Source organism: Numida meleagris, chromosome 1 (genome assembly GCF_002078875.1).
Source record: "Numida meleagris isolate 19003 breed g44 Domestic line chromosome 1, NumMel1.0, whole genome shotgun sequence".
Taxonomy (NCBI): Eukaryota; Metazoa; Chordata; class Aves; order Galliformes; family Numididae; genus Numida; species Numida meleagris.
Genome location: NC_034409.1, coordinates 140,488,570 through 140,508,502, shown reverse-complemented (window position 1 = coordinate 140,508,502; position 19,933 = coordinate 140,488,570). Strand labels below are relative to the sequence as shown.

Below are 19,933 nucleotides of genomic sequence, written 5' to 3'. Positions count from 1 at the left end.
CTTTTCTTTTCTTTTCTTTTCTTTTCTTTTCTTTTCTTTTCTTTTTCTGCTATGTTTTATTCTCTCCAATAAGCATGATATTAGCACTGCAAATGAAGAATGGGAAGCTCCCTGACCGCAAACAGAGCCTACCAATGGGTATGTACTGCAAGTTTTCATCTGTACTCACTCGCTGGACAGTGTAGAAAACATTACCAATGATTCCTGTGATGCTCAAGGTGTTCTAACCAATCCTTGCAGCTGGAAAATCCTTTTATCATTAGCTGAGAGATCTGCTGACTTTTAAATAGTGTAATAAATGTATATGTTTCTTCCAAATATGTGGTCTTATTTTTACAGCTCCTTTGAAATTGGGAAAAGTAAGCTGGTAAAGGGAAAACCTTTTTATTAACATTTCAGTGATTTTGTTCCTTTGCTTTTATCGGCAGTTTCTCCTCCTCCCTGAGATGCAGATGGAAGAAGCCTACACGTGTTACACTCCTGTAGTTATGGCTAAGACAATAACTCAGTAGGATCTGGGAGGACCGTGTGCATCTGTGTCCAAAGCCAACAACAGGCTTTCCATACGAACAGCTAACTTATAACATCTATTAGGTTTAGGAGCATGGCTGCCACTTTGGTGGCTTCAGTGCTCTTACTGCTTAACAAATACCCAGTGATACATCCAAGTAATTAACAAACTGCCTGCAGCCTGTATGAGAGACTGATAGTACAAGCAATGCAGAACTAAACCTTCCTCAAGATAACAAAACCCACAACTGCCACTGGATGATTTAAGGCTCCAAAGGAAGAATGGGAAGAAAGAGAGAAGGAAAGATGTGGAAAGTATCCTTGGAAGGGTAAAGAAAGAGATGTAGTTGCTGGAGGAGAAAAAGTAATATTCGAGATAATAACATACTTGAAGAATTATTATAAAAAGCAGCCAGAACAAAGAACCCATAAGCACAAGAACTTAAAGGAGTAAATCTCCGTAAAATTGTGAAATATTCATCTTCCCAGAGTCTTGAGGTGTTTGAGCAAAGGGCTAGAGAAACCTCTCGGCAAGAATTGCAAGTCATTGCTTGGTTCCATACAGTTGCCAGTGTACCCAATAAAGAGGGCTGTCAGCCAGCTTTGTTGCTGACTCGCTGCAATTAGTTTCCTTGGGACATTTCCCAAACTCAGAATGGAACTTAAGTATAAGCCAGTATTAAACTTTATTATGCGCTATTCAGTATTATACAGACAAGCCCTGTGACTGGAACTTGGCACATAAATACTTCAGCATATAAACATGAAAAGAAATATGTAATATCCTACACTGTGTGTGCAACTAGAAAACAAGCAATCCATTTCAAAAGAAGACGCAGAGTTGCACATTTCCCCTTGGCACAGGGGAAACAAACATCATATTAATCATGCTCTTTAATAATAAGCTTTCTGGGAGGGAGAGGGCTGAAAGGACTTAACAGATTACACAGTTTGTTTGAACTGGCACAATCTCTTCCTTCCCCTGTTTGGAGCTGTGTTTCTGCAAGCATGATGACTGCTGTCATAATGAAGTTCTCCACAGCTACTAGAAGGTATGTCAGATATCAACAGAACAGAAATGACAAATTACCTCATCGGTGATTATGTCCATTCTGGTAAATAAAAGGCTTGGGCTTAGTTCAGAAGATAGGTGAAATGACATGGAACGCAACCATGACATTCATCTCTTTCTCTGCAAAAAACAAGGTAACCTCATCCTCATGCTATGTCCCAAGTTATGTTTGGGAGAAGGCTAGTTGGCATCAGCCAGAACTGTGCCAAGGCTCATACCAGCAGTTAAATAGTGAGAATGATTGTCAGCTTGAGGGTATACACTGGTATTGCCTCACTCTCTGATATAGATAAAGCTCAGGATATAAGGAATTATTTAAATACATTTATTGTGTGGATTTCTATGATTCTTTGTGTTACATTGATACAATGTGTTATGGTCAAAGTATTTAACTAGTCACTGATTTTATTTAAAAGGAGATGTAATTCTTCGATGACTTTATTTGGGAGTGTATTTACAACTCTAGAGTTTACAGCCCTTGTTCTTACATATTTTTACATGAAACATGTAAAAATAACAAGTTGATTTGATCAGTGCAAGAGTGAACAACCATGCTGTGGTACAGCATGGTTTGAAGTCAGTGTAGAACATCAAACTTTCCTTCACTTGAAGATATGTGCCATGACAGCAACAGATCCTGCTGTTAATAGAGAGGATTATACTATGGCCAGGTGAGGACCTCATCAGCATTTGTCATCTTCTGCGTGATGAAGGAGAAAATTTCTCTCAAAGTCTTCATAACACAGGAAATTCACAGTGGATGCAGCTAAAACGCATGCAGAAGTGTTAGGGCTTATGCATTCTGTAAGATAAAAGGCAATGGTCTCTGCTTTTCTCTTGGGGTCCTCTCCACATTCTTGCTGGCATTGTATAAAGGTGATTCTCCACTCCCTTTTCTTCCTAGCGCCATGCACTAGGAAGTGTGGTGGGCCTTTGCTGCCCAGGAATTCATCTGATGGATCTCAACACATCTGCTACAAAGAGGAGCATGCAAATACTTTCCAGAGAGAAGTGCTGTGCCCAGTTTGACTATGGGAAGAGTGAACGGTACAAAGAAAGAAGTCATGGAACATGCCACATCTGATATGCTGTTATGTTTAGCAGTGGGTGAAAAAAAAAGTCATATTTAGGATTTAGACAATTTGTAGTCCACAAGATATTCATAGCTAATAACATCACAGCTCTCTGACGAGAGCTCCAGAGCTATGGAAGGTGAGGTTTTAATCCTTTGGAAAAACAGAGATGCCAGCAGTACATTGCAGCAAAGAATAATGATCAAGGTACCTGATTCTCACATGCAAAATCTGGTAATAAGCTTTAGAAGTGGCATTATGAAGTTAGTGCTGGAGATATGAGACTTCAAAATATTCAGACTTGAAATTGGCTAATGCTGCACTTGCAGGTAAAGAACTAGATGACCTACGTGGTTTCTGATTCTATGGTCCTAGAAAAATGCCCTACCGCTTACAAGATCATAACTGCAGCGATGTCACAGAATCACAGAATCATAGTGTTTGGAAGGGACCTTAGGAGACTATCTAGTCCAATCCCACTGCTAAAGCAGGTTCCCTGGAGTAGGTTACAGAGGAAAACATCCAGGTGGATTTTGAATATCTCCGGAGGAGACTCCACAGCATCCCTGGGCAGCTTGTTTCAGTGCTCTGTAGCCCTCAAAGTAAAGAACCTCTGCCTCACATTCAGATGAAACTTCGTGTGTTCCAGTTTGTGCCCATTGCCCACATGACTGTCACTCATTAGATATTTATAAGCATTGATAAGATCCCCTCTCAGTCTTCTCCACACTGAACAGCCCCAGGCCTCTTGGCCTTTCCTCATAAGGGAGATGCCCCTAGTCATCTTTGTAGCCCCGTGTCAGATTCTCTGTAGAAGTTCCCTGTCTTTCTTGAACTGAGGAGCCCAGAACTGGATACGGTACTCTGGATGAGACCTCATCAGAACAGGGAGAGGGTCAGGATCACCTCCCTCGACCTGCTGCTGGCCACTCTCTTTCTAATGCACCCCAGGACCCCACTGGCCTTCTTAGCCACAAGGGCACACTGCTGGCCCATGGCCAACCTGTTGCCCACCAGGACAACTAGGTCCTTCTCTGCAGAGCTCCTCTCCAGCAGGTCAGCCCCTAACCTGCACTAATGCGTGCAGTTATTTCTCCCCAGGTATAGAACTTAACACCTGCTCTTCTTGAACCTCACAGAATTCTTCTCTGCCCATCTCTCCAGCCTGTCCAGGTCTCACTGAATGGCAGCACAGCCTTTTGGTGTGTCAAAGCATCCACTGAGATAAAGCTCTGCTGCATCTCCTTCCATGGTTTGCACTAAAATAAATTGAAAAGAAATTGTAAGATTTTTAATAGAATGATTCACTGTTGCAAAAGTGATGCAAAAGCATTAGTCTTTTTCAGCTCTTCTTTGACAGCTCAGCTGACTGATCTCACCAATTCACTAATCTGATCTCCTTCTGAGCTGATACAAATTGTTATCTGACTTCTGGTTTGGATCGGGAACAATCCGTGTGAGGGCCTATAATCTCAGCCCAGCATTTGGATGGGGTCAAGAGCTCAAAGGGAACCTAGCATCCAAGAGAACAAAAAGTTTACAAGCACAGTCTGACACCACTGGATCCTAAGACTGATTTTGAAATAGTACAACACTGGACTACCTGACCCTGATCCAAATTGAGGACTGATAGGTCTCCCTTAATCTGGAAGTGACTTGCTATCTTAAGGGGCAAAATTCTAAACTCACTGCTTAGAAACTTTTCAGTTATTCACTTTGGAAAATGAGAAAAATAAAAAAAAAATAAAAAACACGGGGAGAAAATACTCCCTTTGGAGTATATAAAATTTGAATGACTGAAAGCAGCAATTAAACTACAAAATAAATAGCACTATAAATTCCAACCTGTAGATGATCTTTTTCCAGGTCCCCTTTTCACCACCCCTTTCATCAGTTCTGCTCCTGTCCATCATGCTATAAAGCAGAAGGCCAAAGTCTTGCTGCATGCACCAGACCAAGTTGGCATATGCGTGATGCAGTTTGCCAAGCCTGCCTCCTTCTGATTTTATCACTAGCTTGCCTCTCGACTTCAGGGTCATTGTGCCTGATGTCATTGCTCAGGCATCCTCTGATTTGCTGCCATTGGCAAAGACGTACAAATTTCCTACGGCAATATGTTCTCTTAACTTCAAAGTGTAATGTTACTATCCTTAGCATTTTCACAGAAGGCTAAAGTGCAATGAACTTTTTTTTTGAGTTGTTTTTTATCTAATGAGATTAATTGCAGAACAGACGTGTGAGGGACCCGTGATCTTAGATGCAGTCTCCAAAGTAAATGATTGGGCTTAGCTAAAGCAACAAGGTGATCAAGGCAAGGCTGCTTGTCCACTTCAGAGATTAAAACTAGGATGACCGGTCCCTCATAAATAAGACCTGTGTGATACTATAGGATCTTTGAAGCATTCACTGTGGATGAAGTCCTGTTTCATCTTTCTTCTGAGCATTCATGTCATATAATCTACTGATTTATAAGTGCTGAGGAAAATAAGTGCCAAACATTTCTGAGGCTAAAAGTTGTCATGTGGATTCTAGTAATCTGTTGCCCCTGCAGAACTTCATGGAAGTGATTATAACCACTTGGCACGAAGCCTTGTAAAAGGAAGGCAGATTTTTTGACATGCATTCTGTTACTTAAAGTAGAAGTCAGAATACCTGACATGATTAACTTCACAGAGCAATAAGCTTAAAAAATAAATAGGTCAGGACACATTTGGTGTTGTATCAGAGAAACTGTTATCTTAGCTTTATGTAAAGTCTTCCCTTACTTGGGAGATAAAACACATTGCGTATTATCTGTGGTTTGCTGAGCTGGAGAATATGGGGAAAAAAAGAATGCACAGTAGGAAATGATAAAGAGGACTTATAAAGAATAGTAAAATAGTCTAAAAACAACAAAATGAGATTCAGGATGAAAAACTGATCCTAAAAGGATACTCACGGGCATAAGGATATTGCAAAATACCAGTAATGACATGGGGATGGTCATTGGGCAGTTTTCTGACAGCCAAAGACAGTCTTTTTTTTGCTATTTTGAACTTTGTTGGCAGACATATAGCATCTGTGAATAGCACTCCAGAAGCTGATGAAACATTTTTGCAAGACAAATTTTTGCTGCAGTTGTGTGACCAACTTTAGCAGTAAAGAGGCCTACAAAAGTAACTTAATACAATAGAAATACAAACCATTTATTGCTAGGAGATAGTGCCCCAAACTGCACTTATGCCAGCAAACAGAAGTATACAAATCTTAAAAAGGGGCAATGCTTGTTTAAGTGAAAGCATTCACTCAGTCAACAGTGATACCATGAGAGGTCACTATCTCAAATCTTTCAGAGTACTGTTGATGCTTTCTTCTTTCTCACTTTGGGATCCACCCAAAGTTATTTTTATAAATTTGCTAACGCACTGTACGCTCTTTCTTCATAAGTCTGTTATTCCCTGGTACACCTACATTTGCCACTTATGGTGTGTTTTATCTATGCCTTTGTTGCCTTTGTTATCTCTAAACCAAGTCTGACATAACTGCATTTCTCTGATCCCCAGTAATTGCCATCCGTGAGTTGTTTATAGCCCTGGCGCCTCCAGCATTCTCCCGTCTTTGTTCTGAAGGCCTCTGCTGTCAGTTCTGTACTCCCATACACTGCACTTCAATAAAATCATAGCTCAACCTATGCAAAACAACTGCTTATCATTGCTATATTAGCACAAAGCTACGTGACAATAAATTTACATGGCACAAATTTACAAAGCTTATAAAAAGCTAAAACAAGGTAGGTTAATGATCGCTTGTTCGTTAGATACTTGTTGCTACAAGCTAAAACAAATGTCTAGTAGGTGAAGGCAAGTCCAGACAAAGCCCTGACAAATCTTGAGTCCTGTGCCAGTAAATCAGCACACAGCCCATGGCCTGAGACAAACAACGGCGTAATTTCAGGCTTATAAGACGACAGATGTAAGGGGAGGCAATCTCACAGGGAGAATAATTCTGGACCTGCTTTGAGCAGGAGGTTGGACCTTTCAGCCTGAGCAATCCTGTGTTTCGTGACTCCAAGAGAATACTGTTGGACAGGCTACTGTAGTCATACTCTACTTTCTCTTCTGCCCTCTGCCCTCTGCTCTTCTAACTTCTTGATTTTAAATGATCCACGTGTACAACATGTTACTATCCGCAGCATTCCCAAATCTCCTCTCCCAGACTATCAAAGACTTTGAAGCTGCTTCAAAAGCCATTTCTATACAATGTTATATCTGCTTTGACTCGTTAATCTCAGCTGAGTTCTAGCTGACTGACTCCAGTACAAGATAGAAACAGCACTGTCAGATCAGGTGTTTCAGCCTTACTCAAAGAGCATCTTAGATTGGTCACCACGTATTATTCAAATTTCTACTCACCTCTTTCATAAATTTTGCAACTGAAACTGCAGAACACAAAGAGGTGGAGTAGTGATCATTGACAGCATACTCAATGATTGCCTTGCAGGTAGCTGTTCAAAAATGTGATGCACACTTGTAAAAACCAAGTTGATAGTAGAGTTGAGGATTGGAAACTCTTGACCAACACTGTTTCTGGTTAGCTTCTCCTTGGGAGGGACACTGTGGAAGAGGAAGGATATTAGTTGTAGATATGGCACTAAATGCAGGATGCCAAGCAGGATGCCAACTCCCAAAAGCACTGGTGCATGGAGCATATGCACTCAGCTGAATTCACCAGTTTGCTCAGCACCAAACGTAGTTTTGCACGGCACCACAAGGATTTAAAGTAGCTCTCTAGTTATGTAAGCATCCCAGCAGAGAATTCTTTAATTAGCATTAAAGATGTGCAGCTGAAGATTTGATACATATAGCTAGCTTTATGTCTGAGCTATCATTTGGACACACAGCAAGCTAGAAGAGGAATCTTAGCAGTACAAAGATTTTTAAAAATTCCATCTGAGGCCATCCATAGCTACATCTGTCAATCAGTTTTCAGACATTTGCAAGGTTTCCTTGCTTGCTAATGCTTTTAGCATGCATGTGTGTATGTATGTGTATGGATGCTTATAATCAAAAGCATACACTTGGTAGCAAACTAGGTCTTGTTACATATGCAAATTTATGACAATAGTGTAAAGTTAAAAAAGGAATATATGGAGAAGCCAATAATTAGAATTTTTGGTTTAACTTCAGTCCCTAGACACAAAAAAAATACACACTCTTTGTGTACATGGAAATCTACTTAAAGATGCTAAATATCCAGAATGGATCTGCTAATTGTATCAAACCAAACTATTTTTCCTTCTACTCCTGTAGCAGATCTTGCGAAAAGTAACAGATAATGCTGGTTCTTTCTATCAGACTAGAGTATCATAATTTTGATTAAACTTCCTGCAGACTTCATTTTCTAATCCATGTGATTTTGTGTGAATTGAAGGTAGAGAGGCATAATGTCATTTTCTGTATCTTAGAATGAATCAGTTTATTAACAGAAACGAAAATGGCCTAGGAATTTACAATGAGAAGAAAAATGTGCTGAGTTCTCATGTTTAGGGGCTGTAACATTCTGTTTAAAATTATAAATAGCAATAACATCCAGATAAGTAACACTTAGATTGCTGATGGCAAGACTGCAGGGGGTATTAGTTTTTTTGGAGTGAGAATTAAATGTTAAAGAGTCTCATATCTTAATGTTCTTATAATGTACAAATAAAGGTAATCCTAGCAGTGACAACAGTGTCCGTTACCATTCCTAAACGTGCTTATTTATCTGATGAAGAGCAACAAATAGAAATGGAGTGAAATTTCAGAATGAAAACGTGTACGGAACAGAGTTTAGCATTCACAGATTATATGAGCATGCCAAATGTATTAATTCTTCTGATGCAGCAGTGGGACCACAAAAGTTTGTTCCACTGTTTCCTAGCCAGGTCAGTTTACTGACAGCCAAGGAAAGAATAGCCAGGACTACCTACTGCCAACAATCCCCAGCTCAGTGTAGTAATGAATTGTAGCAGCTGCTACTTGAAAATGAAGTGGTTGCATTTATCAAAAATAATGAAAGAACACAAAATCCCTCATGAAGACCAAGAGAAAGGTTTAGCATCCAAAAGTTGCCATTCCAGAAGCACATATTATGATGACACATCTCTACTCAAAGCATAGCCCCTCCATTTAGCACTACAATTATAAAACCAAAAATCTTCCCAGAGTCTGGTGCGGTATGAAAGAAAGTTTTTATGCATTGCACATTTGTTACCTGGCATTATCTGTGCTCTTGGAGTTTGTGACCAATAGATTATTAAAAAATACCCAGTTCCCTGGACATGCCACGGTTTCATAAAAATCATTATCTAACAAATACACGTAATAAACATTACAGTAAATGTTACTGATATCTTACAGCATAAATAAGCTAATTAATGATGGATGCAATGAGTAAGCTGAGATCAGAATAAAAACTAAAACAATAAAACAGTGATGTTATCAGTGTTAAATGATCATCCACACAACAGCTTCTTTATTAATTATAAAATTACCACTAACAGAAAAGGTTTAAGTTCATCTTGAGTAATTCACCTTCTGATTAGTCTCAGGTCCCAAATGAAGCTCTAACTAAGAAGCTTACTGACTTTGCTGGCGGATGACATCACTAACTGCAGAATGTAAGCATCTGTGTGATGCAGTCCCAAAATCTAACAAGTCCCAAGTTTAGATTCTGGATAATGTCATTCTTTGATAAACAGCCATTGTTTCTTCAAACCCAGCTGTCTTTGGCATATCAAATCTGTCACAGGTGCCTACCGCAGTGTATATGTTATTATAACACACAACATATATTCTCAGTGACACACCTCAAGCCACGTATCTGTCATAATTTTCATATTTGATGATAAATTTAGATTATTGCACATCAGATATTGTTTTGAGAATAAACTTCTATTTCCAGAAGTGATGTAAGGTTAAAGTTATGAAATAATACAAACCAAGTTTTCTTAGATGTTTCATTAAAAACATTAATTTGGAAGTTAATAAAATATTCATAAACAATCTTTTCAAATGTGGGAGTTTACAGTTAGACTCCTAATTCACATTTAAGCATGTAAAGAAAAATAGTTTAATTTTAAAGACCCCTGGCAGTAAGCACTTTTAGACTTCAGAGGGGTTACTCAGCATACTTGAAAATCAATCAGAATCTGCTTACATGTTCCCCTAAAAATACTGAAATCTAATTTTGAGTAGCTAGATAAGAGCTGCCTTATGTTACAAAATTTAATTAAAAAAAAACCTTAATATCCTTGCATATGAATGTAATTCTACTCAACATATTTCATTAAATATGCAGAAATCCATAAAAACAGAAAGTATCCATCATAAATATATATCCCCAAGTTTGAGTCTAATATACATACTTCTGATTCAAGGTCCTAAGTCTCTGAAATATTAGCGACCCTTGTGTCATAATGAAGGGCCCTTATCTTCCAGAAGGAAAGTAATCGCAGAAAAAGTGCAGCAAAACCAGGTCAGGTTGACTGTACTCCCAAGGGCCAGAGGCTACAGAATGGCAGCATCTCTCCTTCCTCAGCTCGAGACTGTACTGGATGTCAGCTAGCCTACCTTGAATATTGTGTATATGCAGAGAAGAGTTTTAAGTACTGTAAAGAAGACAGGGTTAAGAAAATGATGGAGAAAATAGGAAGTAATCTGACACCAGATATGGAAAGCATAAGAAAATTGTTTTCCAGCGGGAAGGAGTTAAACGTGGAGAGATTTAATGTGATACATGTTCCATGAGGACTGCTCTAAAAACAGAAAGTGAATAATAAAAAGCAGGAGAAATAAGGTAGGTAGGCTGAAGAGTGAGTTTAGACCAATAAGACTTCCTGCCTGCAGTTACAGCTAAACTTCTCAGAAGGACTGAATACTTGGGTCAGCGTTTAGTAACACCCAGCTGGCAGCACAACAGCAGCATAGAATCATAGAATCACAGAAGCGTTAGGTTTGGAAAAGACCTCTCAGATCACCTAGTCCAACCACCAACCCATGCCCACCATGCCCATGACCACGTCCCTCACACCACACCCACACAGTCCTTCAGCACCTCCAGAGAGGGTGACTCCACCACATCCCTGGGCAGCCACTCTTTCTGAGAAGAAATACGCAGCATGCAAGGCAGAGCACGTTTGTTTTCTAACAGGTGAGCATGGAAAAAGCAGGGATCCATTTGGGATGGCACCTCTGATCAGCTAAAAGAGCGTGTCCTAACCTACGTGCGCTTTGTACGCTGATAATGAAAGCAAACCGACCAGTGACCTCTAACTTGCCAGACAATTTTAAAACACTATTTTGAACATATCCATGAAATACTGAAAGTATAAACACCACAAGCACTCCGTTAGAGCATAGCCGCTATCTTTCAACAGGGAAAACCTGCGTGGACCCAACCAAACACTGCAGCACTGTCTGTGGGGTCGGTGATGGGGGAGGCGGGCTGTTACTCAACGTGGGGCGGGATTACCTCAGGGACGGCTTTTGCGCGCGCATGCGCTCCTCCTGCTTCGGGCGTGCGGCCGTTGGCGCATGCTCGTGTCGGGTCGTGCTGCTGTGGGGCCGGCTGGGCTCGTGTCTCTGCTTTAGCTCGGAGAGGAATGAGCGGGCACGCAGAGGTATGGTCGGTCCTCTTCCCTCTCCTCTCTCGTGAGCTTTTGGGTGTGCCTCTGACCAGTTCAGTCCCACCATCCCTGGAGATGCAGCGAGGTGCATGGGAAGCAACGTCTCAGCAGACAAGAAGCAGAAGTGCTGCACATTCAGACCTCTGTCAGTCTGTGTACAATACATACGTGACCACTGGCAACTGCACGCTTCATGCTGCCTGTCCTCCACGTGGCATCCTGCGTATGTGTTCAGGTGGTGGGGAAGGGCAGCTGGTGGCCGCCTTCTTCCTTTGTGGTCCCTGTGTGGGCTCTCTGCCAAGGAGAGCAGCAGTGGTAGCAGGGCGTGCCGTGGTGCAGAACAGACTTTTCATCCCAGCCCCAGTTTGCTTTCCTTTACTTTTGAGAGTTTTAGCGTGGTGTGCGTGCTCTCCAGTTCCCCTTAAGTCGGCTGGCCTTTCATCTCGTTCAGCTTGTCCAGCTGTGTGTCTGGACTGGAAGATTTCTGGCAGCACGATGCTGATTTTGTCTGCATCTAGGTTGTCTCTCTCCTGCTCCTGGGGAAAAATCAGCCTGTGACAGTATGCAGCCTGCCACTTCGTTGAGCAGTTACTGCTGTGTAGTTTGGAAACGCTTGCTGGGGTGTGTCTTCGTGTTTTACATTTCTGTAGGTTTGAGTGCCGGTTAAGGAGCAAGTGCCTTGGTTCATCTTAGAATTTCAGTTATAAAAATGCATGAAATCTTGTGACATCTGCCACTAGTTGTTGAATACTAAATGAAAAAAATCAATTATTTGTTATTTTCTTATGATTGCTTGTAATATCTAAAAGTAGTGCATTCAAAACTAGTTTCTATAATATTCTGGTTTAGTCTTTTCATAGAATTGTATAATCCTTTGAGTTGGAAGGGACCAATAAAGGCCACCTAGTCCAGCTTCTCTGCAATGAACAGGGACACCTACAGCTAGATCAGGTTGCTCAGAGCCTGGTCCACCTGACCTTGAATATCTCCAGGAACAGGGCATCCTTCACCACTCTGGGCAACCTGTTCCGGTGTCTCACCACCCTTACTGTAGAAAATAAATAAATAAATAAAAATGTCCTTATATCCAGTCTAAATCTCCCCTCTTTTTCCCTTTGTAATCAAGCTTGCATGTTGATACTACAGCCACAGGATTAAACAACTTCTGCCAGGATGGAGTTGTCTTGGTCCTATATGATCTGTATGGCTCTACAGACCCAAAAGCCTTTGGCTGCAATTAATGTTTAGGGACTTCCTTAATTCTCTTGTTTTAATTAAGGTCTATAAGAGAAGAGAGAGACAAAAATCTTCTATAGGAAAATATTAAAAAGTTAATCTTATTTATTTTTAGATCTTCTTGTAGAAGAGTTAGCAATTCTTATTGTAGAAGACAATATCTAAATCAATCATTGCAGTTAACTCTCAAATAGTTACATAGAGAATGTAAGAAACATTTCAGTTTATGAAGCATCATTTGAAGCTAGGGTTGCTGCTTTTCCTAATGGAGAAAATGTGTGGAGTGGTAAAATAACTTGCTCATCTTTGCATGAAAAATCCTTGAGCCATAGGTAGTTACTCATCTAGTACTCTTAAACAGAGGGAGTAAGAGTGAACTTGTAATCTTTTTCCCCCTCTGTTATCCAGTATTCTTCATCATAATCTGCAGACTGGAAAAATAATTTCTTCTTCTTAATGACTTTTTTTTCTGTTCCATTTGTAGGTTAAAGTGAAAATACCCTTTGGAAACAAACATCTTGATGCTGTCTTTAGTGTCCCAAAGAAGAAATTAAGATATGGAGTGATTCTTACCCATGGAGCTGGAGGAGATATGAATTTCCCTCAGTTAGTTTCTTTGGCAGCCTACCTTGCATCAGAGGGAATTCTGTGCCTGCGGTTTACTTGTAAAGGCCTTAACATTGCTTACAGGACTAAAGCTTACAAAACAGTTGTGGTAAGAAGTGACCAAATTCTGCCAAAGCTTAGATCCATGGATGGAAAGAATTTACATACATATTTAAATATATAAATGTATTTATATTCTGTCTAATTCTGAGTTTCCTAAGTTACCAGCAGAGATTAGTCAAGCAACAGTGGGAAGATGAGAAGTGATAGTTAGCTGGTATAGTTAGCTAAATGGAGCAGTACCCATGTGCAAAAAGAGCAAGGACAATTCTCATATGGACAATAGCTGGAACAGCTGCAGTAAATACGTGGCTCTGAGCTCAAGGAGAGAAGGAAAAGCTTGAGAAAAGTCTTTGAAGAGAGCAAGGATGTTCTGTGGGGAAAACTGTAGGTGGGAAAAATGAAAGAATTTGATTAGGGCGGAAGTGGGAGGTAGGAGTTACAGAAAGGCTTGGTTGAGGAGATGGAGAGTAAGGGATATATGTATGGCTTTGGGAGAGGATTTTCAGAGGAAGGAAGCTGAGCTGGGAATTCTGCTGGATCTCTGAAGGTTTGGGGATGAGAGAACAAGACTTCAATGAGATGGATGCAGTGGGACAGATGCATAGGGGCAGATGCAGGAGAATTTAAGGCAAAAGAGATTGAGTGTAGTTGGGTGTAGCATATGAGATCCCTAGAATCTAAGTAGTCTTTGATTTCAGAGTCAATTTAAATTGTTGTATGCCCATGTTTATCTATTTCTGCTGCTACTGCATTATTTAAAATGTTTTTCTGTACCTAGATTTTGTTAAAATGAGCAATGTTTAGCCTAGAGTCTCTTGTTCTAGAGCATGGAGGAGGGAGTGGAAATGCTCCCCTGATTATCTAGCTACTTTTACTAGGGCGTAAGAAGGTAGCTTGAGCACTTGCATTTGGCATCAGACACTTTCATTGTAGAGCTAAGTTCAGTTAAGGAATTAATTTGCATGATGTCATTGTAATATAATTACATAGTTGTATGCTACTTTGAAGTTGGTCTTTGTTAGCTTAAATGTTGGTCTGTTTTTTATTCTTTTTTGAGGAAATAGTGTTGTCAGTGAGTTTCTATTAATATGCTGCTGTGTAAAGGTAATTTAAGGACCTCTACTAAGATAACGTCTAATTAGTTATCTCTTCAAAACTGAAAAAATCGTTGGTGAGTTTTATCTGTTCTGACTCTCTCTTAAATGTTTTTTTTTTTGTTGAAAATATATGACCTTAAGCCTCAGTGTTGGATATTTTTATTACTTTTTCTTTGCATTTAATGGACTAAGAGTACATAGATACATAAATTGATACACAGTGAACATTTAAGATTTTGGTAACTTGATGATGTGTCTGAAATTTTGCTGAGAGCTAGTGTGAAATTGCTCATTATGTTTTTGCTACAAAATATAATGAGGTGATTTTTATGGGGAAAAAAAACAAGTAACTTTTATATAACTGTTCTTTGTTTAATCTGTAGTGCTGAAAGTGCTTCCCATTTTGTGCTTAGTGTCTGCAAACAAACAAACAAAAAAAAACCTCTCAGCTGTCTTAATTTTGACTTGTCATATTTCTTTCTTGTCTTATTTCTTTAGGAATACTTGAAGCTTTCTGATGATTATAAGCTTTCGGGTGTCTTCCTTGCAGGTATGGTTTTTGTTATCTGTAATTTTCTCGTATACTGACTGTAATGATAACGATCTGTAATTACTCCATTTTTGGGAGTCTGTCCTGCTTTGGTAAGAAGTAAAAGAGTAGATGTGTGTGACAGGTCTCAGTTTTCAGGAGGCACTAAAAGCTGTGTCTAACATGGGCACAAGCTGAAAAAGCTCCCATTGGTCAGTATTGCCTAGACAGAGCAGTTCAGTCAGGAGAATCTTCTTCACAGAGAATTGAATGCTCTGTAGTATTTGTAAATTGACTAGAAGTCCACTGATTGCAATGAGAACGTAGGTGCCAAGCCCATTTAGAGATCTGCATTTGGGCGTCCTTACCTGGAGCTGATCCTACAAGCTCTGTAGCTGGTGGATAAGCCCGGTGGGTGCATAGCTGTCTCATGGCTGGCTTGAACAGCACTGCTTCTTGGATCAGAGGTGGGAATATCTAGCCTGACATTTTCGTAGAATTTGTTTTGAAACGTGATCATCTAGATCTATTCACTGTCATCATGATACTGTAAATCTTTTAGAAAGATGAAGAAAAGTGCAATAGACCGTGTTCTGCAGATACTTTCAGAGAAAACTTGCTTATCACTTGTAAGTTACAAGGCTGTTCTCTGATAGAACTCTGAGTTCTCTGATAATCCCCGCAGACTTCCTAATTAAAGGTCTTGAAGAATCCAGGTTACTTGTAAACAGCTATTTTCCCAAAGCAGGTTTTGATGTATAATTCTAGCGGCAGATAGAATATCAGCTACATTGTGTGAAAAGGGAAGTAGATGAGGGTAACCAGGAATAACTTGATACTGGAAACTTAGAATGTTGTCCGACTAAGCGAAACCAAATCTGCCCTGATGCAAGTTAATCCCACTGGAATCAACCACTTCTGACACTCAATTATAGAGCATTGTCAGCTCGTACGCTTCTTCTTTGAGGAGGTGTTTTGATATCCACTCAGTGTTATTAACTGACCTTGTGTTTACAAGTTCATTCTTTATTTTTATTCTTTACCCCTTCTGCATTTAAGTTGAAATTTAATGTGTGCATAAACACTTGTTGGATTAGTTTTGGTAGTAAGGAGCGTAAAACTTCGTTTTTATTCGGTGAAGTTTAAAGCTGTGTGAAAAAAAATCAATGCAAGGTAATAGCATTGTTATTTGAAATTCCAGGGGTCTGTAGTGTAGGACATGTCTTTCTTTCCCTCTCCCCCACCAATAGGAAGGGCTGTTGTTCTTTCTGGTGTTCCAAAGGATCTCTGTCCATTTATCTTCTTTTTTCATTCCTTTTTCAAATGGCTACGTGAAATCATACTACAACCAGACAATTCTCTTCAGCAGGAAAACGTTAAATTTATAATTTGTACTTTTCATGGAGTAGATAAACATACCTAGCATTTTGTACTACCGGTACACTAAAATACATTCATATTGATTGGTTTCATACGTTGTTAACACTAAGAACGCAGATAAGGTGATAGTGGATGTGCTTTTTTCCTTTATTTTAACATGGGAGGAAGGCCGTTCCATGGGCTCACGAGCTGCTGCCTCTGTGATACGTCAGCTTAGCCAGGATGATGATAATGATGGCTTCATTCAAGGGCTGGTATGTTTATCGTACCCTTTGCATCGACCGAAACTGCAGTCCAAGCTCCGGGATGAAGATTTATTGTTTATCAGGTGCCCAGTGCTGTTTGTCTCAGGATCAGCAGATGAGATGTGTGAAAAAGTGAGTATCCTTGTAAATCTTGCCATGACAGCGTAGTGTGGAGGAACAGGAATGAGTCTGAGTGATGTTTGTACTGTTATCCACAGCTGTAACTTGGATTAGCAGTCTTCTCTAAATATATATCTCCTCTGATGGAAGCTTTAGGTAGAAAACTTCAGCTGGTTTAAAGAAACTTGAGCTGATTTCTTTTACTCTTTAGCATGTCTGGATCATGGTTGATCATCTGCTTTATTTACAAAAGGATAAGTTTCCTAAATAATTCTGATTTTAATGTTTTGTCCTTTTTTTAATAGGATAGATTTTACAAATTAAGAAGCATGTGGAAGGTGCAAGTTATTTGCTGTTCTGTTTTCACCATTTCAAGTTACAGAAACTAAGCACTGCTATTGTACTAATCTACATTTGTCACATTTCTGTGACATTTTTCTAGCAAAGCAGTTCAACCTGCAAGTCAGCCATTTATTGTAGTATTATTTTTGTTGAGAACAGGTGTGCAGTGATCAGAATGCAGCGTTTTTCTGTCTTGATTTCTTGCAAGGTAGATATCTGTTGTTCATGAACAGTTCAGCTTGAATTTGGGACAATGTGTAATTACCATTTTGTATGCATGGACACTTTCTAAGTAGTCTTAACATTTCCATGAGGAGTTGTAACTCAAACTAGTCTGGTTAGCAGCCAGCAGATATTTGTAGTCCCGTCTCAATGGGGGGGAAATCTTCTTCAAGTTTTTTTTTTAGTTAGTTTTGTTTACTGAAAGAGTTGAATAGAGTCAAAGCTATTTTCAAGGGGATTATATTGATTTTCTGGCACTGTAGACAATCTGAGTTAAGTTCTGTCATTTTATTGCTAGTACTCCCCTCTAGTTGTGCATTTGTTAATCAATGTGAAGAAGCAGCCTTTACAAGGCTATGTCTTCTGCATTTATTTTAAGTTCTAAACTTCTGGTGTTCTGTGTTTCAGTTAATGACTGATGCCAAGGACTAGATTTTTGAGCAAGTTCCATTACTGAATATAGTCATATCGCTGTCTTTTTAATATACATGCAAAACCATTTTGTTTTTAAAAGCTGCCAATTATGTCTTGCATAGGCAAAGTGAAGGATGTGTGTTCTAGAGTTAATAGCAGCTAAATTTCTAACTTTCCCATTCTTATTTTCCCTGTAGCAATTGCTAGAAAGTGTGGCAAGCAAAATGAAAGCCCCTAAAAAAATCCACTGGATTGATAAAGCAAACCATGGGATGGCAGTCAAAGGCCGAACAGAAGATGATGTCATGGAAGAAATAAATATACAAGTTTTTTCTTGGCTGAGAGAGAATATTGAACTGGAGCAAAAATGACTTTAGTGGTTAAGTAATATCTTCAGTTAGCTTTTCCTAAATGCAGCACATCAGTTGGAGATGTTTTTTTGAAAACAAGTGTTTTCCAGGGTCTAATATGTAAATAATTTTTTTATGAATGTAAAAAATACACAAGACAATAAAGAAAATTTTAAAGGAAAGATGGAAAATTCATCAAATTAGTCTGGACACTACTGTTTTTAGTAATTCCATTCATAAAGTATGTAATATTTAATGTTCTGCATTAGCCTGGAAGGCCAACTATGTTCTGGGCTGCATTAAAAGAGGAGTGGCCAGCAGGGACAGGGAGGTGATTGTCCCCCTCTGCTCTTGTGAGGCCCCATCTGGAGTACTGCGTCCAGGCCTGGGGCCCCCAGCACAAGAAAGACGTGGAGCTCTTGGAATGGGTCCAGGGGAGGGCCACCGAGAAGATTAGAGGGCTGGAGCACCTCTCCAGTGAAGAAAGGTTGAGAGAACTGGGCTTGTTTAGCTTGGAGAAGAGAAGGCTCCAGGAAGACCTCACTGTGGCCTTCCAATACTTGAAGGAAGTGTATAAACAGGAGGGGATACGACTGTTTACATGGGTGGATAGCGATAGGAGAAGGGGGAATGGTTTTAAACTAAGACAGGAGAATTAGGTTAGATTTTAGGAGGAAGTTTTTCGCTCTGAGGGTGGTGATGAGCTGGAACAGATTGCCCAAGGAGGTTGTGGATGCCCCATCCCTGGAGGCATTCAAGGCCAGGCTGGATGTGGCTCTGGGCAGCCTGGTCTAGTGGTTGGCGACCCTGCACTCAGCAGGGAGGTTGAAACTAGGTGATTTTTGATGTCCTTTTCAACCCAGGCCATTCTACGATGATACTGTGACGATTACCAAGTAAATATTTGTGGTGTTTTTTATATATCCAAATATTATTTTGATACCAAATCTTTTGATGAATTTATCAACTGAATGAATAATGAATACCTGGGAGTTGAAACGGTTGGGTTGGTCCTGGGAAAAGCATCTTGATTCTGCCTTCTGAGATGGTTGTCTCATCCCCACTGCCGAGAGTTCCCTAAAACCTCCTCTGGCTGTTGAGTATTCTTATGGCTTTCAGCTTGCTGCTACAGTGTGACTGGCTGTGAACTGTGTGAACTGGCAGTTCTAACCTGGAGGTTCTTCTCGGGAGTAGTTTTTGTGTGTGACAGTGCAGAGCTGCTTAAAATATACTGAGTCAGCCCTGGTGAGCTCCAAGGATTTCTGTGACTGTTTGATCAGGTGAATACATCTGCTACTGAAAAGAAAAAAGAAGGCCCCCAGATTACTGTAGTTAAATTGTAGTGCTTATCAAGTGATTGAACAAACTGCTCTTTAGGCTTGCCTTTACTACAGTGGAAATAACAGGCAGATGAAAGTTAAGCATGGAAGGAAGTTGCTGGCAGGATGTGTTGATCTGCCTGGGGGTGGCAAGGCCCTACAGAGAGATCTGGACAGGCTGGATCTCTGGGCTGAAGCCAATGGGATGAGGTTCAACAAGACCAAGTGCCGGGTCCTGCACTTTGGCCACAACAACCCTAGGCAATGCTACAGGCTTGGGGCAGAGTGGCTGGAAGGTTGTGTGGAGGAAACGGACCTGGGGGTGTTGGTCGATGCTCGGCTGAGCATGAGCCAGCAGTGTGCCCAGGTGGCCAAGAAGGCCAATGGCATCCTGGCTTGTATCAGGAACAGTGTTGCCAGTAGGAGTAGGGAAGTCATTGTCCCTCTGTACTCAGCACTGGTGAGGCCGCACCTTGAGTACTGTGTCCAGTTTTGGTCACCTCACTGCAAGAAGGACATTGAGGCCCTGGAGTGTGTTCAGAGGAGGGCGACGAAGCTGGTGAGGGGTCTGGAGCACAGGCCTTATGAGGAACGGCTGAGGGAGCTGGGATTGTTCAGTCTGGAGAAGAGGAGGCTCAGGGGAGACCTCATCGTTCTCTCTAACTACCAGAAGGGAGGTTGTAGTGAGCTGGGGGTCGGCCTCTTCTCTCT

The 19,933-nt window shown here is 40.4% G+C and overlaps 2 protein-coding genes across 7 annotated transcripts in view; one reads left to right on the top strand and one right to left on the bottom strand.

Annotated features, from left to right (window-relative positions):
• Positions 1-11,281, bottom strand: part of METTL21C (methyltransferase like 21C) — a 36,831-nt gene extending 25,550 nt beyond the window's left edge. For 3 of the 5 annotated variants that reach the window (XR_002444023.1, XR_002444027.1, XR_002444024.1), the window contains exons 1-2: positions 11,146-11,281; positions 7,047-7,247 (exon numbers count right to left, since the gene is read on the bottom strand). The gene's annotated coding sequence lies outside the window, so the exon portion shown is untranslated. Of the gene's footprint in view, positions 1-2,004; positions 3,915-7,046; positions 7,248-10,039; positions 10,598-11,145 lie in introns of those variants that run through there. The other 2 variants (XR_002444030.1, XR_002444025.1) reach the window with 2 other exon arrangements.
• TEX30 (testis expressed 30) lies at positions 10,715-18,098 on the top strand. 2 transcript variants are annotated; one of them, XM_021415810.1, is made up of 5 exons: positions 10,715-10,824; positions 13,020-13,250; positions 14,800-14,851; positions 16,379-16,587; positions 17,751-18,098. In XM_021415810.1, exons 2-5 carry the CDS (start codon positions 13,128-13,130, stop codon positions 17,922-17,924), a joined length of 558 nt encoding a protein of 185 aa, XP_021271485.1. In that variant the 5' UTR covers positions 10,715-10,824; positions 13,020-13,127; the 3' UTR covers positions 17,925-18,098. The 2 variants fall into 2 exon arrangements, with proteins under 2 accessions (XP_021271485.1, XP_021271475.1); XM_021415800.1 differs by lacking the exon at positions 10,715-10,824 and adding an exon at positions 11,165-11,293.

Excerpts from the sequence above, each read along its gene's own strand:
- TEX30 (XM_021415800.1), top strand. Across the intron at positions 14,852-16,378 it reads TTCGGGTGTCTTCCTTGCAG|GCCGTTCCATGGGCTCACGA; the intron begins GTATGGTTTTTG and ends CATGGGAGGAAG. Across the intron at positions 16,588-17,750 it reads CAGATGAGATGTGTGAAAAA|CAATTGCTAGAAAGTGTGGC; the intron begins GTGAGTATCCTT and ends TTTTCCCTGTAG.